Below are 25,566 nucleotides of genomic sequence, written 5' to 3'. Positions count from 1 at the left end.
TTATCTAATATGGAGGAATCTAAAGGTGCCTGAACTCATGGAATTTATAAATAAAGAATTACACAAGAACTCCTTCTGCTCGCAGTCGAAAACGGAAAGAGATTTTAATGCACATCTGCGGAACCAAAACATCACATTCACATTGTTACAGAAATCCAAAATCTCTTGACTTCTACTTCTGATATCAGTTTTTTATAGAGTCCCAGCTCTACTGGTGTGTATTGGGAAGCCTCGACCAATGGCGTTGCTCTCCTCCATTTGTGCAGCGCTTCTGGCGCCATCTTACACTGGATGTGTATTGGAAGTTCTGAGAATTAGGAGATGACCTTCTGGAATAATTAGAGACGTCTTGACCTCAACATCTGGTCCATTTCAGATGAACTATTAGTCAAATTGTTTGTTCCTTATCTGTCCAAACAGAGGTTCCTTCCCACATCTTGAGCTCCGGCCCGGTTCCTTTGCTGGCGAGCAGGGGAAGGAACGGCTGCCAGAACTTTCTTGCACAACAGCTTAAACTAACAACTTTCCTCTCTTTAGTGATTGTTATTCCACATCTCTCCAAACCTGAATTCCTTCCTGACTTCTAGGTCAGATTGATCCAGTTCATTTGACACAATACATTTCCTTTAAGTTAAAACATATCTTAGTGCTATTAAGGAAGAATAATTTAACATTAACTTTGGACAAAACGTTTGGCTCTTTCTTCCTTAAAGTCCCGGGATCCCTAGCGGGCGGCGCTGCAGCTGGAGAAAGTGAAACAACAACACTGCGCGTTGACGTCACAGATCACAGAGTTTAATCCCATACAAAGCAACGCATGAATCAATTAACAAAGCTGCAGAGGTACAGAGATATATATTCATTACCTGTAACAGGAAAAAATAGAGAAAGAAACACAAAGAAAAAGGCAAAGACGCGTCTTTGGAGAGAGCTTATGTCAAAAAGCAAAACAGTGTTAGCTTTCTGAATTTTTAGCGCTGACATGAAATTTTATACTGAGTGGGTGTTTCTTCTATATAATATATTCAATCAAGGCGTTCCGTTCTTCGACCAATTAGAAACCCCTTCGACATTCAGAGAAACTTGAGAAGTCTCCTAATTTACAGCGAAGCTCCAAGGGCGTCTGGTTTCTGTCGAGACACAAGGGCGGACCACTTAATCTTGGGCCGTGCCAGGTACGGATGTCCCCGGCGCCGAAAGTCCTGAGATAAGATTTCGCAGACACCCTCGGAATCTGACGTCTCTTCCATTATCTCTCCTAAAGTTCTCAAAGAGACTTGCATCTGGTAATTTTCAAGGAAATGTTATCTTTGCAAACCCCAGTTTTTGCTTTTCCACAGTCATCCCCCCCAAAAGATTGAGTTCTGCCAAAATAATACATAAAATCCACAGGACAAAATAAAGTATAATTCCTGAGCCATTTTCTAATAGTAAACAAAACATTTTCATTCAAACAATTTCCATTTGCTTCTAATATCGTCACAGATAATACAGTTTTCAAATACATTCATCATTTAGTAGTTTTAAAATGAGATAATACAATCTTCAGTAAAAACATGGTATTAATACTTAGAAATTAAATGTTAGGGGTTTCAATCTGTTTTCAACAGTGCGAACCAACCAAACAACATAATTTTAAACTATTAATATAATTATATTCCTCTACACTAACACGTTGTTTTTTCATACTCTGTGTTGTACTTTAATTTGATCACAAGTGGTCACATGTGCGCACACACCCTGACACACAGATGGCTTGCTGCAGATCCTGAGAGCTGATAGTCGATGAGCATGGTGACCAGAGGTCGCGAGGATGAACTTGGAAGGAGTGGGAATAACAGATGTCGTAACGGATGGGGACGGGGGCTGGGGGGCCCATCCTGTCACCGGAAATTAAAAGCAATTAATTAGGGTCAATAATCACTCATCAATCACTCCACTGATTAAATTTTCACAGAAGGGTGTCTATATATCTTTCTGATAACATATACTAAATATTTCTAACAATGCAGTTCAAGTCACATCGACACTTGGACCTGTTTTTGTTACCACATATCTGGAACAAAGTTTCAGAAAACTGCAGAACAGCTGAAACTCTGAGTTCCTTAAATCAAGGCTAAAACTCCTCTCTTTTTTTAGAGCTACCTTAATGTGTCCTTTCCTCTTTATTTTGTTTTGTTAGAAACTGGAGTACTCACTTTTAACCCAGAAAAGGAATTAGAACAAACTTGGAATCCAGAGACTATTAGTCACTCATTAGCTTATTTTTTAGAAACTGTAGAGTACTCACTATTTAGACCAATATTATACAGTTTAGATTATTTTTGAGATTATTATGCAGACTCCTATTATTGCAACTCAAAAGAGGAATTTAGAACAAACTTAGAATCCAAAAAAAAAATAATTCTTCCAGAACAGGAACACTTAGTTTTTATTATTACTTAGAAACTGTGGAGAACTCCAGAGAATACTTATACTTACTTCCACTTATCTAGCAACCCAGAACAGGGATTAAAACAAACAAAATCCAGAAAATCTACCTTAGCAACTACTTTTTAGACTTCTTCCAACCCAGAAAAGGAATTAGGCCAGAGGATACTTACTTATACTTATCTAGCAACCCTGAATAGGAGTATCTAGCATATACTTTGAATAGATCAACATTAGATTATTTTTCTTCTTTTGCTCTCTCATTTGGTTTGTTATTTTGTTTGTATTTCCTTTTAATTCCTGTAAAGCACTTTGTATTACCTTGTTGTTGAAAATGTGCAATATAAACAAAAATTACCTTTACCTAGGGGACAAAAAAGTATATTTTATTCTACTTTGAAATAATCGAAAGACGTCATATGATTCTAACAAGTAAAAGCTACATAGACTCCCTCAGTTAGTTTTGGAGGATAGCTGTGCATCGAGCTCCATCTGTCTTAAAACAGACAACTTACATCTATCTACAGAAAAAAAATACTTTTTATCTGTAAACGTTTGATTTTAAAGACTGATACATTCTCTCTCTCATTGTTATGGCATTTAACAAATTGAAATCACCTTGGTACTTCAACTGACCTATAACAACAGAAGTTGGTCTGATTTCACTTCAGAAAATGAGAAAAAAACAGTGAAACAGAAAGTTCTGGTTTCAATTGCATCTGAAGTTGTTTGTGGAATTTTAGATAATAGCTTCTTAGGACAGAATATGTTTCTTAAGTCCACACTAGTGTAACTAGACTTGTTTGTGAGCCTATTGTGTGTGTGTGTGTTTGTGTGCGCTACGTGTAAGCCTATTGTCGCATTGTATTTTTCCACTCCTGCTGGAGCATAGGGAGTGTTTAGAGATGTCAGAGCAGGTGCCACATGCAGATAAGGTTCAAGTTTCTGTCTTTGTCAACATCCTAACTGAAGTTGCTGATACCACCCAAAAGGTTGGTTCCCAGACTCCTGGTGAAAAACTGTATTGTGACAATCAAAGGTTTACTGAAAACAAAGTAGTTCAAGGTCATGCTTTAGGCACAGTTGTAAGATGTGTCTGTTTCAAGACTGATGGTACTGGACACAGCTATCTGAGGTCTGTCTGATAAAAAGATTTTGACTCTTTGTTTAGTTAGAACAAACTAAACAGATACTGAGTGTCTGCTATGTCTGACTGTACGTCCTGTTCTCAGTCTTGCAAGGATAAAGTACTGTTTGAGGGAAAATCAATTATTTTTGCTTGGTAACAAAGAGTGACTAACTAACATAACCCCATGTGCATCTCCTCCTCCACAAATATATCCTGTAAAAATCCTCCTTCTTTGTTTTCATTTTTTGTTTAAAAGTCTTGCTGATTCAATGTTCCCAGGAAGTCTAGCAGAGGCAGCTGTGAAGAAGGTCCTTATTAAAAAAACACAGCAAGTTCAAGGTTAACCTTGGCAAAAACAGACACCAAAATATACACTAGAGGTATTTTTCCCATGGATGCAAAGAACGATGTGTTTGGATGAACATCAAAAGAGGAAGAAAAATGATGTACGACGAGATAAATATTAACTTCTACTGACACTAGTTATTTTTTTAAACGTCTGCAGCCAATTGTTTGCAGGAAATCGAAAGCCCAAAATGTAGTAATTCAAGATGTCAAGGGAAAATGTACATAAAGTGGAAACAATAAGTTTCCAATTAAATAAATTGACAATAAGTCAATACAACTATTAGCATAATAGTTGTTGGTTTAAGAAAAAAATTATGAAAATAAGAAATGTCAAAAAATTTTAATATCGAGAAACTATAAAAAGGGGGGTGGAGGGAGGGGCAAATAAAGACAAAAACTAAAACCAGACTGCAGGTGGTCAAGCAGGGAGTTTGCAGCATCAAGACACAAAAATGCTTCTTTCACTCCATTTTCTGCATGCAATTCTGTATTCTTACCATCTTTGAACAAGTCTTCCTTTTTAACACAATGTTGCAGGAAAATATGTTTAATTTACAGTGAGGAAGGCCAGAGTCCAGCTCTAGCAGATGGCTGAAGGCATCTGATCCGCTTCAATCTCAGTACCTGTTCGCTCTAAGGCAAAACTTTGGTAAGGTTAAATTTAATCGGCTAAAGAAAGTCAGACGGTTCGTTCTCCAACCTCAGAAATCCTTTGAGGTAGTCAAGTTTCTTGTTTGTTCAGATCTTGTTAGTCATTTCCATAGTATGATTATTAATTATCGATTCTGTTGTGTCTAGAGGCAATCTAATCGTTCAGTTTACAATTTAAGCTTTATTACCAGGATTCTGCAAATTAAATATTTCATAGCATATTTCAATCATTCCGTTCATACAGTTTAGGCTCCATTACTCACCTGTTTTTTCTTGTACAAAATGCGTCCCACCAGCTTTCACGCACCCAGTGAGACTTTGTCTCCCTCATTCTTCCTCTGGCTGAGAAAGACTTGGTCTCTAACGACGGTTTCTACGTTGTTTCCCGAAAATAACCTTAAAGACCTGATGCAGGACTCGTTGAAAATGTTTCCTTGCTTGTCGTTTTTACCTCAGATTTTGGTTGATAAGGCAAAAATGACTCAAAAAATGTTTTGGGTAACGGGTTGAGTTCTTCTTCTTCTTTTCAGTTTTATTGGCGGTTGGTCAAAAACAAAAACAAAAAAAACGATAGGTAAGCATTACCGCCACCTGCCGGTAAGGAGTGTAAACATCAATACAGACATTAATGGCGTCTGTATTTAGGTACACATACGTATGTGTATACATACACATACTTATAGGTATACATACTTTTAAATAAGATTAAACACCCTGGTATTTAAAAATAAATCTAATTAATTGATTTCTAATAGATTTTGACTTGTCTCTTAATAGATTGATTATAGAAAGTAACTTTTCGTCTTTGCTTAGAGCTGAATATAAATGCTGACGTTCCACTACTTCTGCCATTATAACACAGTTTGTTTGTCGGAGGTTTTCTCCAGCTCTACATCATCAGGGTGGCGTCGGCGTCATTTCAATCATGTTAGTGTGAATTTACAAAACTTGCAGTCTGATGTAAAGGTAGGTTGTTAATCAAAATGAGTCAGTACTGCTTGTAACACAAAACATAAATAGAAATCCTTCACCTGCTTACACCAAACAAAATATATTTAGAATAGTTAGCCAATTATTAATGTCAGGTGTTTTTACATTGTACATTTTAGGGGCTGTATTTCTATTGCAATAATTTATAAGTAAGTCAAATGTTCAGTTTTATGACAGTTTATGTTTTTGTGCGTGTTTGTTTGGTAGAGTCCTGCTCTCACATGTAAACTGATATTTTAATTTTCCTACAGCAATAACTCATTCAAAAAAGAATGACTGGGGGCTAATTTGTTTGCAACATGCAAAAACCACTTGGACTGTTGTTTCAACATTTCATATAAATACATCTGAACTATTTACCAGATGAGGAATAATTTTACAGCTGTCTTTAACTCTGTAAGAGAAGCAGGAGAAAAACATCCAAGAATCAAGGTGGGTCATTTTCATGTTTAAAGTAAGACATTTCAGAAGTAAATTTATTGTAAGTAATAAATGTACGAATATTAAAACAGTTTGTTTTTATGGCATTATCAGCATCTCATTAAGAGACCAATATTTTATCAATATTATTTATAGTTTAATACATCCAAGCAATTTTATGCAAAATATAACATTTTGACAAAATGTCTTGTGTCACTTTTCTCAGTATGTTTAATTTTGTTTGTTCTTAATCAGCATGTGAGTTGATTGCTGAAAAAATGCTACTCTGAATTTATTTTTTGTTGAACTTTAACCTTTACAGTAGCTGTGTAGGTATTTAGAAATGTGGGATTAGTATGAAATTTAAAACCTGAATCAGCAGAAATAACAATTCCTAGTTCAAAAATTTATTTACAAATCTATTTATTCAAATGTTTACACATTTAGAATATTTTGTGCCACTGCTGATTACGGTACACTGCAAAACCCTAACTGTTTTGTCAAACCTAATTTTAGCCAACATTTATCGACACCAGAACATCATTCTAGCTTCATAGCCAACACTTATACAATATTAAATAAATTGTGTGATTTTCTTCCCAATTAAGTCATATCATTCAATGCTTATGAACAGGTCTGTCAAATCATTTACATTTATTTAAATAGCATAAAACAAAGCAATGCAAAATAAAATGATGAAGAAAAAGTTACAAAACTTTTAGCTTAAATCTAGAGAATCTGAGAAATAAGTTTCTAATCCAAAGTAATTTGCATCTTCATATAGTTATCCACTAAATCTCTAAATAATCTATTTAGTTAAATATTAACAATCTAAAATCTTTTATTTAGTCCAACCATTCTTTGTAATTTAGTTTTTCTGGAGTCCGTCTTGAAAATCCTGCCCTTATTTGGCATTTTTGTGACGTTTCACTGCTTTGTGCAGAAACAGCAGAGGAAGCATCAGACTCCCGGGCAGCATGAGAAACATGGTACACGCCAAGACTAAGCAGTAACGGTTTGAGTCAGACAGGGGCATGGCAAACCAAACTATAGTCATAGCACATCGCAGCAGCAGCACCATCAGGATTGATACAATAACGATAAACGCTCTTCGCTTTCGCTGGTCAAGTTTCTTCTTGAGTCCAGATTTTTCTCCTGGACCAGGACGGATCATACCTGCCTTGTAGGGAGAACATAATTGGGATCCAGCTTAGACACAAATGTCCTGAATCCAACGTCATCCACAATAGTGAAAGGCTGGGTATCCTTCACTATCATGGAGACTAGAGCTTCATCCAGCTCTTGTTTTCTGGTGGCTGGTTAAAAGGGAGTAAATACAGTGTCTGTTACCTGTCTTTATTTGCACAACAAGCAAACATCAGCATGCAAAGATTGTGATAGTGTGTTTGTAATATAGTAATGAAATACCTTGGCTGGGTGAAGCTCCAGTTTCCTCCTGTGCTGTAACTTCTACCCCCACTAGATTCAACTAATTACCATGTGCAGCCTCTTTGCATACCACTAATTTTAAGTGCGAAGCAACCTCTGCTCACAGCAGCTCAGCAGAAAAGGACAAGCAGCTGTGAGGCAAATCATTGTCTCTCCCATCATTTAAAGTACCTTCTGACAAAATATCAGAATATAAGTTACAATTTTAGTGGTGGAACGACAAAAGGTTTTTAAGTTCAACTTTTTACAATTAAAAGAAACTAACACATACTGATGATTCAAGTGCCAAAGCCTAATAAAGACAAAAGGATTTCATTTTTCTTTTTCCTAAGGAACATGGGGATTGGCTGTTTAAATTTTGGGGTTTTGGTTGACATTATAGATTATAGAAAGTTGTAGAGAGTCTTATCATCACATTGAGGCAGGATTTTGATGCAGTTTGGTTTCCTAGATTAGTGGAACGTTTTCTCTAAAAATTTGTTTTCATTAGTTTGACTCCCATTTAGTTAATTTTAAATGTCAGTTCTTTATATTTTGTTAAATCTACCAAATTAATTTCTTTCTTTTGAGTTACCAGTTAACTGTTAAGAAAAATGATTATTTTTTAATGCTTAATACAGTTAGTCTTGCGACATGTGTAAAGGGATGCCCAACGCTCTTGTTTGGAACAGTTTTCTGTTGAGCAGGGGGAAGCAGGGCCTTTTCCTCCCCCGCTGACAGACAGAGCAATAAAATTTACATTCCGATAGAGCAGGAGACTCTTTGGCGCCTCTCCCCGTACCTGGCACGGCCCAAGACGAAGTGGTCCCCCCCCCCCTTTTTTGCTTGGACAAAAAACAGACACCTTTGCTACAATGAGGGGAGTTTTTTTCAAGTTCTCTGAGGGCTGAGGGAGTTTCTAATTGGTCAAAGAACGGAGCGCCTTGACTGCATATATTAAATTGAAGGAACACCCACTGACTATAAAATTTGGGTCAATGCTGAGATAGAGAGAGAGAGAGCGGCCGCTATTTTTTGCCTTTTTGTATTTGTTTTGTGTTTGTCTGTCTTTCCCCTTGTGTGTCTTTATTCTTATGAAAAATGCATATCTCTGTTCCTCTGCAGCTTTGTTGTTCATTGCTTTGTATGAGATTAAACTCTGTGATCTGTGACGTCAACACGCTTTGTTGTTGTTTCGTTTTACCAGCACGCGGTCGCTGCACATCGCCCACGGAGAGCGTCACTCGCCGATCCCGGGCAAAATTAAAAGAGGAAGAAGGAGCCAAACGTTTTGTCCAAAGCTAGCATTAAATTACCTCTTTTTTAATACTCCCTATTCTCATGCAAGGCACAGTAGTGCCTTAGCATGGATGAGGTGTTATTATTGTACCCCAACTCCTTGGAGCACAATAAACACCTCACCTTTACAGAAAATAAGAAACAGTGAAAAATACAGTTCCTCATAAGCAAACATAATGCATCTGCAAATGTTCAGTTCACCTTACCTTGTTAGGGCTTATCAAATCGAAATGTTCCCACATAGGGGAAATCCTCCTCTTTCTCCACTCTCTCAACTGACCGCAACTCGCCTACAACAACCCACATTTTGAATGCAGCCTGTGGGGTTTCTAAAGCTGTCAAACCCCGCGCCAACATCTGAGCCACTTCCCGAAGCAGTCACGTGGTACAGCCGGGCAGCGAGGCTTCTGACGTCATCGTTTTCGGCTCCTCCCCTAAATGAAGCAAGCTTCGATACGCCCCCTCCATTACTCGACACACGCCTCGAAGCCTCGGCACATCACGTAACATCACTAGTAATTCCTTAAAATTGTGGGGAAAAGTACCAGTTCCCATGTTGGCCATTAAGTCCCAGTTAGCTTTTCATCTGGACACTTAGTAAAAAAATCATAAGCTTGAATTGTTTAACCACAAACCACTTGCTACATGTCAGAATTAGTCAAATATTTAATGCTCCAATATGCATCAGCAAATCAACAATTCAGTTCAATGTAAATAGAAATTAAATGTCGTAATATCCAGTATCAAGCAGTCTTCTAAAGACAGTGTTGCCGTCATGGCATGCTAACTGTTCCAATAGCTAACATTGGAATATTCCAATATTCCAATATGGATTTTTCTATATCTAAATGTGACTGTGCGGTGAAGCTAAAAATTAAACTACTGTAATAATTGGTGCAACAACAGTTACATTTTGTCAGAAATATTTACAAATAAAATATAAATGGGGCATATGGGATCATTTCACCTCCTCTGGGTGTCACAGACACAGAATCTGAGCACCGGCAAGAGGAGCGTTCATATCTACTAGCTGGGGTTTATTTGACTATTTTTATGATTTACTTCATTTGTAAGAAATAAGCTATGTAGGAATATATGTGTGTGCCTGTGTCGCATTGTGCGTCTTTGTGTTTGTGTGGGTCAGACACACAACGTGTCTACATTTGTGTGCTTGTAGCCTGTATTTGTGTGGCTCATAAGCATTGTGTTGATTTTGTGCTCCACTTACATGAAGCGCATTAGGGTTGTGTTTGTGTGAGTCGTGTGGAAATTAGGGCATAAGCAAATTATCACTGATATTTAAGATAAGTTATAATTTGCTTATCTTAGAGATAAGTGGATTATCTCTAAGATAATAAGCAAATTATTACATATCTGTAAGATAAGTAATAATTATCTTATTAATTAAGATAATTATTATTAATATGCAAATTATTACGTATCTCTAAGATAAGTAATAATTATCTTATTAATTAAGATAATTATTATTAATATGCAAATTATTACGTATCTCTAAGATAAGTAATAATTTGCTTATTATCTTAGAGATAATTAAATTATCTCTAAGATAATAAGCAAATTATTACGTATCTCTAAGATAAGTAATTGTGTGTCTGTAATAATTTGCTCGTCTTAAGCAAATTATTCTCAGGTAAGAGAAGATCCTACATCATGGTCCTGCTGCTGACCTCTGGTCTGTTGTCTCCTCCCCGACTCTTTGCTCCTTCTATTGTGACAATAAACATTTCTTTAAAATATATCAAAAGCAACAGTGAGAACAACTTTTGCAAAGAAAAAAAACAGGACTGGGTTTATTCCTGGCAACAACTAGCTATCAAGCAATGCAACATGGCTCAACAGCAACAGCAAGGGCCCCTCCTTTTCCAGTTCAGGCATTTGCCTTGTTAGGCCTACGACAAAGATTATTTGCCCACAGCTGATGAAGCCAATAGGACCTCATCACATCTGCAAAAAGCAGAGACGAGATGCTAAGGCCACTAAAACGGATCCCATTAAAAAACCTTGACTGCATCTAGAAACTGGTGGCAAAGGGCAACCTGTGGAGGGCAACCTGTGGAGGGCAACTTGCGGAGAGCAACCTGTGGAGAGCAACCTGTGGAGGGCAACCTGTGGAGAGCAACCTGTGGAGAGCAACCTGTGGAGAGCAACCTGTGGAGGGCAACCTGTGGAGAGCAACCTGTGGAGAGCAACTCTCACTATGTTTCTCTAATCTGAACTATTTGCAAATTCAATTTTCTAGAAATTACTACCTTTTTGAGGACAATGTACATTAGTCAATAACCCGAATTTACATAATTTTTGAAATCCTGGGGGGAACCGGAGCACCCGGAGAAAACCCCACACTAACACGGGGAGAACAGACAAACTCCCACAGAAAGAGGCGCCTGGTTGAGAGTGAAGAACGCTTTTCTGTGAAGATGCAGCACTAACCACTGCATCACCGTGTTGTCCTTTTTTGTTTTTTAGTCTAAAATGTAAGATGTAATTTGGGGTTTTGAAAATGGTTCAGGACTGACCTGGACTCTTTAACTAGTTGCTTGTTTTAGAGGTTTTCTTGCTTTTCTCACCACAAATGTTTCTCCAATCGGAACCGTTTGCAAATTAAATTTTCCAGAAATTAATACTACCTTTTTTGAGGACAATTTACATTGGTCAATAACCCTAATTTATATGGTTTTGGAAATCTGTGGGAAACCGGAGCACCCGGAGAAAAACCCACGGTCATTTTTTTGGGGGGGATCTAAAATAAGAAATATATTTTGGGGTTTCAAACGGTTCAGAAATTACATTTTTTCCTAGTCGCTTGACTCAGAGGCTTTCTTGCTTTTCTTCTTGAACATTTGTGGTTTTCTGAGCCCCAAACAGTGTCGTATCTTCTTCCACACTGATTTTTCCTTGGCGACTGCCCCCACTGGTTCCTGTGACAGATTTTCCACAGAGCGGTCCGTCACGTCCATGGATTCCATGTTACTCGGCATGTTTTCCGTAAAGTCATTTACCTGGTTGGGAGAGGCATCAGGAACATCAATGTTTTCTGACAGGGTTTCCTCTGTCAGACGGTCCTGATCCATGGACGCAGTGTCAGAAACCTTGTTTTCCGGGGTAGTGTCTTTCTCGTTTGGTTCTTTTTGTCTCGCAGGTCCTAATTCGTGTTTGAGTTGCAATTCAGTTTTCATGTTTTCCTGCTGTGAGTTAAGCTCACAGCCGGAGTGAAGTTGTTGAAAAGCAGTCAGTTGTTTTAGGAGACTGTCTTTCTCAGCTTTAAGCTCGGTGATAATCTTCATGCCACTCATCATTTGCTCTGAATAAGTTTTAAACTCTTTATGTACATGCTGCTTAAATGTTTCTAACTGCTGTATTAGAGTCAGAACATTTCCATCATATCTGGCTTTTAGTTCTTGGTAATTAACTGTTGCGAACTCCAGAACAGATTGCAGATGTTTTATTACCTTAGTTGATTGCCATTGCAGGAAAGAGATATCTTCTGCATTTTTCTGGTTGAGGTTGTCCTTCTCTGCTCTGAGTGCCTTGATGAGCTCAATAAGATCATGCTTGGTTTTTTCCAAATTAGCTTCTTTCATATGAGTCACATCTGCTTCATACCTCGACTTTAGTTCTTGGTATGAACCATTAATCTGTTCCAGTTCTCTCAACAGGTATTTCTCGGTTTCCTTGAAGCTGCTGATCTCCTTTGACATTTTCTCTATTAAATTTTGGTTCTGTATGATCTTGTCTTCATTGACCATCTGCATGTCAGCCTGACGTTTCCTCTCACTAATGTCTGCTTCAGATTTGGACTGAAGCTCCTCGTATTTAGCCTTCATGTCGTCCAGCTCTTGTTGGAGTGCTCTGTTTTTGTCTTTTAATTCCTCAATCCTTGACATGAACGCTCGCTCTGTGACAATAGGATCTACCTTCACTGTGTCTAGGTCCTCTTGCAGCTGCTGTTTTGTTTTGCTGTCCACCTCGGAATCGATAATTGCAGGGCTGAGAGTCTCTGGATTGTTGCACTTTTCAATTGCCTGTAGTTGTTTCTTCAACTCGATGCTCCTGCCGATGAAAATCTCCTTAAGAGCTCTCTGCGTCTCTACCTCAGCTTTTGTTTCCTCCAGTTTTGTTTGGGTGTCGTCCAGCTTTTGGTTCTGGTCAAATAATTTTGCTTTCTCCATTTTTAAAAGAGAGCCAAGTCGTTGTATCTCTATGTGGAAATCAAAGGGAGGAGGTCTGTTTCCTACCCACCCATACTGACGTCCTTTGGCTATCTCACTGATGGAACAATTTTGGCTTTGATGTGCCATGTTTTGACAAAATAATACTTGTTCAAATCAGTCTGCTAACAATCTCACTGTAAAAGCGCTTTGCGTGCGTCTGAACTCCTCAGTTGTGCAGCAAGCAATGACAAGAAGGTAGAAGTTTGTTACATAGATAGAGTGCTGATGACATCACAAGCATGACTCTAGTTGTGACATCACAGAGTTTTCCTTCATCTTTGGAATGTGTTACCGTTGGTTACACTGTCTATGTTGTTATACAAGCAGTTTATGGAGAGACGTTTTTTTTGGCAATATTTACATAAAATGTGTGAATTTAGATTTCCAGATTTGTTTCATTGTGTCCAATGAAACATAAAACCTTTCAAAAGTATTCACACACTCACACTTTTACAAACCTGAAAGTTTCAAAGAAAAATGATACTCTCCTTTAAATCTTTGTTTTAATATGTAGCGTCGCTGCTGGCTATCTGTTTGTATTGGGACTTTTTTGTCCTCCTCTGTGATTCTGTACATTCATTTTTGCATTTAGATGTTTTCCTGTTGGCCTTTCTTTAAACCCCTCAAGAGGCTCGGCAGCACAAACACTCAGCGATGATCGAGATTAGCGGGAGCTTACATCCATCAATCAGTTCTTGGTCCATTAAGTCCCCACAGAAATATTATCTGTTTCTTTTTGTCTTTTTTTTTACTCTTGGTTTTGTGCTGCTTCTGTCTGCTGTCTCTCTTTGGATCCGTTTGGCCTGAGGTACCGGCTCTCCAGAACTAATCTAGACAAAAGTTTTCTCTTTTGTGATGTGATAAAAAAAAAATGCCTCAAAGTCTTTTGTATTATTATTATTATTATTTGCTCTACAGAGCTAAAGCTGGTGGAATAATCTGTTGGTCTCCTCCTTTCTTCCTTTTGTAGAGATATTTGATATTTGAGAGATAAGACACGCCGTGTCTTCCATTTTGTTGACCCCAGTAAAGGTTCCTCATTTCTGCCTGCTACTATGATTGAAGTCTGAGTTCTCCAGCAATCAGTGCAGAACGATTACCAATGAAACATGCAGCAGGAGATCTCTCACCTGTGCAACAACACCGACTGTTTTACCTGGAGGTTGATACTGATGGAGCTGACAGTCTATGAAGCAACACTGACCTGAAACATAAAATATGCTGCTATAATTGGAACTCTATAATGTAATCTCAGTAAATATGTTTTATACTATGTCTGTTTTTATAAACTATCGTATCCGTAATAAAAACAGATAGGTTGCTGAATCTAGCTGATGGGTCGGTCCTGAATGTTTGGGCTGTTAGAGTCGGTTCTTTGAATTGAACCACGGGAACCGGCTCCTAGAGCCGTTCTTCATTATGAGGGCCGGGGCTGCAAACACAGTTCCTACCCAACTCTTCAAACCGCACAGTGATCGATCTGCACAGGTGCTGTGAGGAACAAAAGAAGATTTTAACTCTGTTTCTCGTCCAGTAGCATAAACACTGAAATTAAGAAACCACAATCCCTGAATTAGGAGGGAATGTGGGGCAAATGTGATGAAAGATTTGCATTATTACTAAACTTCTATCACTGCTGGATCAAAGAACTATGGAATATTATGTATTTATTCATATTTTAAAGGTATATACTTTTAGGACTGCCATGTAGTAAAAGCTGCATGAGCTGGCTACTGGTGTCTAAAACTCAGTCACCATGTCTTCTCATCTTCTGAAACAACCAGGAGGGGTATTGTGAAGCACCGCCTCACAGGGCGGGTATCAAAAAGGCCCACATGAGGTGCAAGTTGGGCGGGTTAAAGTAAGAGAAACCAGATACTGCATTCAAAGCATGATGAAGACCAGCAAGCAAAACATTCACAGAGTGGATGTAGTAGAATATCAGAGTTCAGGAGATACAGGATAGAAGATTTGACTGAATCAAGACACTGTTCACAAGTTCAGACTGGGGAACTAACTGCAAATTGCTGGCTAAGCAGAAAAATAGACTGTATTTACTTAAATTTATACAAACCAATTTTCTCAATTACTGCAACATATAAAAGATAAGTAAAATTACATTGTGTGATTTAAGTATTGCAATCCTAAAATATCTTGAACAATTTTGTTTTTAAATGTGTTTTTTAAAATGCATTTAGTTGTACATAAACTAAATAGTAAATCTTGACATTAAAAGTTAAATGCGAATAATCTATTTGGTCAAGACTTTTCCATGGTACAAAATATTCTTAAACTCATCTAAAATATTATTCTCAGCAACATTTCTTTTTTTTCTGCCTACAACAGCAGCAATATATTTACTACAAACATTAAAGATTCATGGTCTCATTTTCCGTTTGCTTCAGCAGAAATGGCGTAGTGTCTGGGTTTGTTAAAATGTTAAACTTTTACCACCCGAAATCCTCACCACTTTCAAATAATTCACTATTTATTTTATTTTAGTTGTTGCATGGACTCAATTTAAATAGACTAACTTATAAAGAATTACTATATTTGTTTTCTTTATCCAAAAGTTTCTGCCACTTGTTTAAGATGAGTACAAATAACAAGTTGATGAGAATTAAGTGATGCTCACTTGAACTTTTTTTTTTTTTAACCAGAATGTTAAATATAACCTGAATAGTTAAATGAAGTTGAGATCACACCCCTGGTCCTCTGATTGACTGAGCTTTATCCAAAAGGTTTGGTCTGTAGGATTCTTATGTTTATAAGTACACTCTATGCTGTGTCTTTGTATGCAAGGAATCTCATGCATTCTTCTTGTGAAAAAGCACAGCTGTTGAGGGGAGTACAGGGAAGTTGTGTGTGAGAGAGAGATGGGGGATGGGAATGGGTCTGAAAAATGAGTCAGTATTTAGACAAATTGCTCTGAAAATTTGTATCTAAAACAGCTTTCGGCCTATCAGGTCAGGACACATATTGCATTCCACGGTTTCCCTCCTGAGTGGGTGGATGGTAACTCATTAAAGTGAGTAACCTTGCAGCAAAACAGGAAACGGTCAGCAGATGGTCACTGGCAAAGCAGAGCAAAAGTAAAGGCTCTTATGGAACAATTGTGCTGACTGCATGGAGAAACTAAAATCATGTTTTCAGAGGAGTTTTCACAAACCAGAGATTAATTCACCCAAGAAATAGTCAATGAAGTAAGCATGACACCAAGGACTGACCAATGAAGAACATCTGTAGGACAAGAAACAATAAAAGGAGTGGAAAGGAAGGGAGTATAGTTGTTTCCTTGAAGTATACAAGATCAGAGGCAAAGAATGCTGCAGATGTAGAAAGAAATCTGGGACAACAGGTAGACTGCAGGCTGCCGTCCAAAGGGAGTCAACATGCATGCCTTCAGATTGGGTATCTCTCATCAACTATAACTATAGTTACCTTTTCTCAGGACTATTTTTATTGCGTGCCTGTTTCAACACTTTATATCTCAAGTGTTGAAACAGGCAACACTTGGGTGAATGCATTACATTGGTAATAATACATTCATACATTTGATATGGTCTTCCAAGGTCATTGTCAAAATCACATCGTTTAACATGCAATCATTAGCTTCTCTGATTTAGCCAAGAAATCACTGACTTTAATTATAACCATTATATTGATATTTTCATTTAATACAGGCATGCTTCTGTAAAAGAAAATTGGAATGGCATATTTTAAGAATATAATTATAACATTCATGAGCATAACACACAAACTGTATTCAGAAAGAACCCAGACTGGAATTTAAACCCAAGAACTTTTTGCTGAAAGAAAACAGCTTGCAAAAGATTCACTTCCTGTCTATACATGACAGCAGAAAAATCATGGCGATAAGTTATTCACTTGACCTGAGTGGACATAATGTTATAGTGGATTCTTGTCTTCACATTAATCCTATAGCTCTCATACGTTTAAAAAAAACAAATCATTTTCTGTATATGATCCATCAAGCTTTGACAAGTTGTTAGAAAATTAAATAGGTTTAATTAACTGTTAGTTAAGCATCACATTTGTATAACACTCATGGTGCTTTGTACATTGCAAGCATTAAGTTGGTCTTTCGTTGTTCTGATGTGTGTGTGGTTTTTATTTCAAAAGTATTCCATATAAATCTTATCACATATGAACAGACAAGAGTTAGCAAACAATCATTTATTTGCTCAACAAGAAAGCAAGACAAGTTTAAAGTTTATCTTTTCAAACACACTAGCTTTCTTAGACAAAATCATAAAGCATTGTAAAAAAATAGAACACTTCTTGGTACAAAAAACATGAAAAAAAAAACAAACAGTAAAAACAAAACATGCAAATCTTGCCAAACATTTGGCTAATATACTCATACACAGAATGTAAAGTAATCAGTTTCAATGTGTAGGCTTTTTAAAGTAAAGGTGAGGAAGCAGTACTGAGGTCTCTTACTGGGAGATTAAACCTAAAACATAGTATTAGTCTACTCCCTGAGCTTAAAATATCAACACTGTCAGTAACAAAGTTTAGTAACATTATTTATGCATCAATCAATCATCTGTCGATGTGCATGTCTTCTCCTTGTATTTCTTCTGATACTCATGGAAGAGGCTGACATCCTTAGAGACACGCTTAGAGACACGTAGTGGCTTGTATTGCTTTGGTTCGCTTAGATACCAGGTTCCTGCTAGGAATTAGATACACAACCATTGGTCTCAGCACTTATGTCAAATGCAATTTATATTGAAAATAAAAATAAAAAAATAGAACAATATTTTACCTTTTGGTTTTGCTGCAACGTTCTTATGAAATGCATCTTTTTCTTCTACTGGTTTCAACTTATCTGGAAATAAAAAAAAGCAAAAAATCTTATTTGAGTTGAACAGAGGGAGAAATTAAGCAGAGTCTGTTGAGGGGTTTAAATTTTTCCAATCGACATGGTCCAAAACTATAAAGTTAAAAGTACTCCCTGGTCACAAAACTGATCTAAAGTGAAGATTTAAATTTGTCAATGAGATCTTGCTCTATAACATTTTTAAATAATGTGTCCATCTGTATCAAAAAGCTATGCCAATAAGGCCAGAACTGCAGGATTACTAAATTGCCATGTGGGGCCAAACAAACTCTTTCCGAAGATCACATATGGCTCCCATAACCATTCTTTGGAAATCCTTGGTTTACAGAATCTAACAGTAATGTAAACTCAGAAATAGCTATCCCATTTTAATCTTTGTTATAGATTAAACAATTGTTAAAGCAACAAATCTCTAGGAGGCAGATATCAGAATAAAGATACAAGTTTATTAAAACAATTGCAATTGGAGAAAGGTTATTTAACACACAGCGGTCAACAGCACACATGAGTGTCAAAGAACCTCTCTGACTGCGTCGCCTGGGCAGCCTCCTTTTATACAGAGTCAAACACGTAGCCAATGGCGGGAGCATCAACCACACAAAGGAAGGAAAAAAAACATAAGTACGGACAGTTTCTTCTTGACAATAGGGCACAGGTGACACACAGGTCACCCAGTGGAAACATCTACAGGTTCGAGACGTTGACACCTTAACCGCAGTATACTCCTACATTTACTGACCTTTTGTTGTATGCGGTTTACTTGCAGAACCAACAGTTTGTTCTTGGATAGCTAAGCAGGACAAAAACCCCTATCTGTTTGTCCTTCCGTTCAACTCAGAAGTTGCGCATCCGCGCAGCTCAGAGCGTAGCTCAGAGGCCCCATTTAACGGCAGCTGCTGAGTGGGCTAGATTGTGATCAGAAAGTTTCCTGTTAAAACAGTCCCTATAGAACAGACAACTGTCACCCTTAACTGCAGTCAGTGTCAGAAACTGTGACCTTTAACATACTTAACATATACTGAAATGAAATAAGAATAATTGAGTAATAGGATTAAATGAATAAAACAATCAATAGTAAGGAAATAATAGTAAGGTAATCAATAAACACAAATAATAAAAGTAATCAAGTAAAAGTAATTAATAATAATAATAAAAGTATTCAAAACCTTTATGAAAATAATAGTCATTAATAATTTACTTCAACACAATCTATAACAAAGATTGATTGTTTAATCTTAATAGATTGGGGGGGAAGGGTTTTACATGAACCCCTCCCCCAACTTCATGTAAAAGCCAGCTAGATGATGGTATTCATGTGAGCAGAACATTTATCAGATTGTTGAGACACGTGCTGTGCCAAGTTTCTTCAACAGAAAGTCACACTGACCCAGTCAGTCTTAGATTATCAGGCAGTAAACACAAATGTAATAGTTTCCAGAACAGCAAAACAGAAACAATCTGTTTGCTTTTGAGGGTCTTGGCTGATTTACAACTTAAAAGTTACATAATTAACGAATGTATGTGTTAGAGATTTTTTGGTATTATCATTTTATTATTACTTTAGTTCACATTCAGCCTATAGATCATTGTGATTTTCTGTTTAAAGTGTTCTCTTCCTTATGTGTGTATGAACTGACCTGGAGGTCACTACTGTCTGTTCATCTTCATGAGAAATAGTTAACACTGAGTTTCTCAGACCTTAAATCCTTTTGCAAGAACACCTCCTAATTTAGTAACTACCTGTGAGCAGTCGTATTTTGTTTTGTTGACAGTATTGACCGAGATTTGAACCGGGCTCAGACCTTTGATCAGATATCACATCTGGAACTGGGTTGTTAGTTGTTTGGGTTAGAAGTTTTACGACCTCTGTTGTTTTTCCTGACTGCCCCCTTGCCTGTTTTTCTTTGACAATAAAAACAGGAGCTCATGCGGAAGCAGATCAGAATGCTCTGTGAACGGCTCGGAGGAGCAGTTTGCAAAAGCTTGACGTGAAATTCATATACGTTGTCTGTGGTTCTTTCTTTTATGTAGGTTCGAAAGGAAAAATACCCATCAGTATGAATATAAAATAAGCAAACCCAGCCACATGTGTTTTCCTCTGAACTGCTCTGAAGAAAATGTCAAGATTATGAACTTGTGTTTCAAAATTAATGTCCCGGATTTGTTTTTTTGTTGTTTTAACTATAACAATAAATCAAATACTGACATGAGTTAAAAGAATCCAGTATAGCATGAGAGAGACAGACAAGGTGTTAAGGAAGCTCAAGTTGGTTTAATTGAACTTTGGCTCAACTGGATCTTTTGCTCTGGCATTTCTCATCTACACTAATTTGTGACTACTAACCAAGAAATATTCATCACAGAGAAGCTGTTATGAGATAATTAAAAATGTTCTTTAAAATTATTTGCATTTACCTGAAACAGGTTCAGCTGCCTCCTCCGTCTCAGCAGACCCATCTGCCAAGTTAAAGGTGTTTGGCAGCACATTGAACTTCAAGACAATATTGTCATGGACTGGCATCTTGTCACTGGTTTCACCTCCCTGCTGATGTTCAGGTCGCTCAAGGGTGACACTGTAGCGCCTTCTCTTTGTTTCTTCCCGCGTAAGGTGATCTGAGAGGGCCCTCCTTTTCTTCTTCTTCTTTAAACTCTGAATGAACTTTTTAGTTCTATCAGAGAATCTTAGTTTAGGGGAAATTGTCTGTGCCTGCTCTTTTGTGCTTTCCCTAGAAATTACAGCAGGCAAACTGGTTTGCCTTTTCAGTTTGTTTTTGTGCCGAAAAAAACCTGATCCACTCGTAGTTGGAATACTGCTCCTCCATTTTTCATAAATAAGCTGTTTGATCGAGTAGTCCCTTGTGGGATCAGCTGGAGTGGAGTCCATTCCCAAAGAGTCTAATTTCACAGACAGGACTTCAGGAGGCTTGTGTTTTTCATAAGATACTCTTATTTGAGAAGAAACCAGGACATCATCTTTTCTGGATGGAGAACTCATCTCTGGTTGCCCAGCTCCGAACAACACCAATTCTACAGTTTTTCCTTCACAGGCCGATTCTTGAGCTTCGGAGTTGTGATCTGTATCTGAGGCAACAGGCAGTCTACATTTAGGTTTCTTTAGAGTTCGGAAATATTGGTCAATATTCCTTTGTCTCTTCTCTGTTTTTATCTTATTAACGACAAAGTTTAAGGATGTCTGGCTGGTGGCGTCACTAACTTGAGTTTTGTTTTCTGAAGGTGATTCAGCCTGGTCGTCAGATGTTAAAGGAGCTTGTTCACAGTTTTCTTTCTGGTTAAACCACTGAGTTAGCTCATTTGTTTCAATAAAATTGGAAGGATCTAATTTGGTTAGCTGGGTACCACACATTGGATCACTCGACTGCACAGCTCTTGTTGATGGCAGCTTTTCTTGTACATGCTCCAACTCAGATTCCCTCTCCTCGAAGACAAACTCGTGCATCTCTTTTGGAGAGGAAAAATCAGCAGAAAGTTCCCCAGCCTCCTGGTTGCTTACACCAACAGCATTTGACTGGCTGCAGGTCTGGAAAATTGGGTCTGATTCTTTTTTATCATAGAAAGAAAAAAGTTGGTCATCATTGTCGTCAGTCAAATCGATTATCTGACTAAGGTTAATGGACAGATCAGGGCCATTCTGAGTATCAGTTTGATGATTAACAACCTTCTGGCCGATTGGTAAGCAGTCAGGATCAGGTTTAAGGATCTCAATGGTGCCATCATTTGCATTTTGTTTGTCTCTGCATTGGCATTTGGAGGAGAGTTTGCCTAGTCCTGAGTTCATTTCTATAAATCTTGCAAGGCAGCAAATCTCTTTCAGCTGATTGTCTGAAGATTTCTTTTGTTTGGGATCACTTATTGTGGAATCCATATCTTCAGATCCCACTCTCTGCTCAGAGCCACTTGCATCAGTTTCTTCTCCACAGTTAGAGCTTGAATGCTCGTCTTTCTGCACTTGCTCAAAGATGACTTTTGCTTCCTCTGGAGGCAAAACCTCTATTTTAAACAAGTAGCTCAAGTCACAGGAATCTTTCCCTGGCGACTCCTGTGGGGAAGCAGTAAGGTTCTGGGGGGTTTCATTTTCTTCAGCCATATCAACTTCTTCACACTCTGTTAGAGACAAAACTTTGTTTACTGACTCACTGGCAGCTTGATCAGGAACGTTTTCGAAAGTCTCAACGTCGTCGATTGTGGTTTCATCCACATAAAGATGTCGCTTCAAAGCCCAAGGGAAGCCAAACTCCTTATCTATGTCATCAAGCTGATCATTGACATTCAACCACAAAGATCTGTAAGGAGGTTCTGAGTAGACCTCATCTTCCTTGAGGATTTTGTACCGTTTTAGTTGGTCCTTAAAGTCAGGGCTAACTTGTGTGAGTATAGAAGTGTTCCGCTTGATGTGTGTGTTACAGAATTTTTCTGAAATAAAATTGATTTCCAAGGCTTCCTTGTAGCCATGAAGCATCGCTAAAATATTTTTACCCCACATCATCATAACTATTTTGACAACAGTCGACACCTCAGAAGTGCCCGTTTGCTTGGGTTCAGCTTCCATCACCATTATCAATTTGGTCAGTTCCTCAGCAGTCCAAGATTTTGTTGGGAGCAGAGAAAGTTCATGAACAGGTGGTGATTGAGGTGTAGCCACTTCAGTTTGTTTTCCAGAACCAGTTTGACTTACTGACTCTTGTGAAACCCTTTCAACAACCGATTCATGATTATCACTCTCTGGTGTTTGAGTTAAACTTTCTGGCTCTGAGTCTGCTTTGTTGGTGATCACTTGGTTTTGATTAGATTCCTCGCTTTCAGGTGTAGTCTCACAAATTGTAGCTGCATATGGTGAAATCCACGTTTTTTCTGCATCATCCACAAATTTGCAAGGTTCAGTAGAGGCAGGAGAATTGGGCTCCTCCTGAGACAATGGGGGAACAACTGCAACAGCTCTTATGCCGGTATGACCAGACATGGAGGAGGAACAGCTTTCATTTTGTTTGAATGGTGAAGGCATTCCAACATCCTTATTTGAATGGCTTACTACAGCGGCTTGACGCTCGCCTCTCTGCAATAACGCTCTCTCATATCCTTGTGAAGAATTACTCAGCGAATCGATGGGAAATCTTTTAGTTACAGTTTCATTGATGTCAACTACCGGACCACTTCCACCCCCATTCCCTGATGCGAAACGGGGGTAGACAACATTTGCTATTGAGTTTTGCTGAAATGATGCATTTGCAATTTGCTGTGCTCTTGACTTAACACTTTGAGGCCAAGGCTGTCCAGACTGGAGGGATAAAGATTGGCTAGCCTTCAAGCTGGGATTTTCAGAATTGACTACGGTCGCAGTTTGGTTACTTTGATTAGACATTCTGGACACAATGGAATATTGTGGGCTCCTGTAAGGAGGAGGGGGATCTTTTTGTTTTGAAAGAAAATTTCTTTCATTCAATAAATTTATATTCCTGAAACTTCTGTAGTTGTTATACGAAGGATTGCTCTGAGTTGAAGGTTGCTGATTTATTTGATGCATAAGCAAAGGATGTGTAGTCTGAGCAGTTGAGGATGTACACTGAGTAGCAACATTATTGTTTTTAAATGTCTGAGAGGTTGCCATTCCACAGCTTGATGTATAGTCTCCTCCCTGAGAGAAATTTGGTCTGTGAATTTGATTCGAAGACACATGAGCTTGACCATGATGAATAACTGCAGTTAGTGTTTTGTTGGCATTGACCGTCTGGTCATACGGAAGTGAGGGAGCAGCAGTGGGTCTGGTCATTCCTCCATTTGCAGCTGGATGAAAAGCCTGCTGGGTCCAGTTTTGTTGAAGATGTGAAGCATCCGTGGTCCTGTTCATCTGAACCCCATTAAAGGAAACTGTCTGTTTGCAGCGCACCGACATGCTTTGTTGGGCATAGGTGGTGTTTGTGACAGCAGTACTATGTTGACTGTGGTCTACTCCATTTTGATGAGAGTTTTGAATTGGGGCTGGCTGAGATATGCCAGTGTTTGTCACAGAAAGATTCTCATTTTGTATTTTGTTTAATCTATGCTGCTGCTGCTGCTGCTGGCTAAGAATTATTTGGAAAAGGGCATGGTGCTTGAAATGTGAAGCATTTTTCGACTGAGCCGCCAGATAAGTAGTATCAGAGTTCTGCCAATTTGACATTTGTCTGCTAGGGTTTGCTCCATTCTGCGAGGCAAAATTAGTGCCGTGAGACAGCTGCACTCCTCCATTCCCCGTCACGTACTGCTGTGTGGCGTTTGCAGACCAAACTCCTCCTTGGTATGGATGGGTAGCAGCTTGTGAGGTTTGAGCTGACTGTCCAATCTGATGAGTCGGCACATTCACCAGTGCGAAGGAATGCATCTTTCTATTTTCTTAAACCTTTCTGGAAGGTCGGCAATAAGATGTTCCTGAAATGAGACAAAATAGACTTGTTAAATACATATAAAAAAATTCTTGTAGATATTTGAATCTGTCGATCAGTGATCAGAAGACCAATATTGAAAATTTTTAAAAATAATTTCTTTAAAATGCATAAAAAATGTAAGCATTTTTCAGTTTTCAGTCCATCATAGGAAAGTTGAACAGTTACTGCAATTATTTCATTTTCTGTTGGAAATGCAACCAAATAAAAACTCCAATACAACCCACAAAATATTTTTCTCTCTTCTTTATTTTCTACAGTGCTTGGAATAAATGTTCACTTAATTGAGCACACCAAAGACTGTAGTGTAAATTCTATAATAAAGGATAGAGAAACCATTCAATAAGTGGAGAATGGTTGACGTACGTACGACTGTATGTCTTTAGATGCTTTATTTGAAGGCAAACGGCATACAACGACTCTGTCACCAAACTAGTCAGAGAAGCAGAGCTCAGATGTAAGATGCACATTTCCCTTTATCCTGCTTACACACACAGACAAGTATAAGATACAAGAACAAAAGAAAAACTCAGCCCCCTTCAGTAACAGAAAAACAGCGCAGCATATAAAGTGATAGCCCTGCAAAACACCTGCTTGAATACATCCTCTTCTCTGTGTTTTCACACATATTGTGTGGCCTTTGGGTGCACTAGTTTCTTGCACATCATGCCAGACGCTTGCCTGCACATATAAACTGAGTAAAGGAAACAAGACAGACACATTTAAAATGTTCCATTACAAGACGCTACTAATATTTTGGGTCTTCCATCTTCCTAAACATAAGCAGCCAAACCCTACACATCCTATGATTGTTTTGTTTTCTTTCCACTCTTCCCCCAAACCTGAGGCCTGAAGCGAAGCAGCTTTTGGATCAGTATTGCAAAAATTGCATATCTGCCATATTGCATTATAAGGAGCTGTTGTAAAATTCATCAATGTCTGTCAATGAAGCCCAGGCGAATCAGAAGCAACAGACTGTGTGCCATTAATACTATTCCAGTGTCAGAAATCTTCATTAATTGTGATAATTCTCTTTTTTTACATGTTTGCAGATCTCAAAACTAAAGTACTGTTGAGATTACCACACTTTCCTGCTGTTAGTTCCATGAAAGCGGCTGTAATATTTAAAGTGCAGCTGTGGTGTCCAAATAAGATTTTTTTGTTGATACTAGGCCTGTCACGATAGCAAATTTTGCTGAGCGATTAATTGTCTCAAAAATTATTGCGATAAACGATAATATTGTTTGAAGATCTTTTTACACTGATTTAATGGAAATGATGTAATAATGCATGCAATTTCCTGCCAAAGATAGATACTGTTGAGGAAAAAATTAT

The 25,566-nt window shown here is 38.0% G+C and overlaps 1 protein-coding gene across 4 annotated transcripts in view; it reads right to left on the bottom strand.

Moving 5' to 3' along the window:
• amn1 (antagonist of mitotic exit network 1 homolog (S. cerevisiae)) overlaps nucleotides 1-25,566 on the bottom strand; it is a 213,512-nt gene that overhangs the window by 179,075 nt on the left and 8,871 nt on the right. For 2 of the 4 annotated variants that reach the window (XM_032585731.1, XM_032585745.1), the window contains exons 2-4: nucleotides 20,210-24,217; nucleotides 17,720-17,782; nucleotides 16,937-17,626 (exon numbers count right to left, since the gene is read on the bottom strand). In XM_032585731.1, coding sequence (XP_032441622.1) covers nucleotides 17,490-17,626; nucleotides 17,720-17,782; nucleotides 20,210-24,170 — 4,161 coding nt within the window. In that variant the 5' untranslated portion in view covers nucleotides 24,171-24,217 and the 3' untranslated portion in view covers nucleotides 16,937-17,489. Of the gene's footprint in view, nucleotides 1-16,936; nucleotides 17,627-17,719; nucleotides 17,783-20,209; nucleotides 24,218-25,566 lie in introns of those variants that run through there. The other 2 variants (XM_032585738.1, XM_032585755.1) reach the window with 2 other exon arrangements.

This window comes from Xiphophorus hellerii, chromosome 2 (genome assembly GCF_003331165.1).
Source record: "Xiphophorus hellerii strain 12219 chromosome 2, Xiphophorus_hellerii-4.1, whole genome shotgun sequence".
Classification (NCBI taxonomy): Eukaryota; Metazoa; Chordata; class Actinopteri; order Cyprinodontiformes; family Poeciliidae; genus Xiphophorus; species Xiphophorus hellerii.
This window is presented reverse-complemented; position numbering and strand designations above follow the sequence as displayed.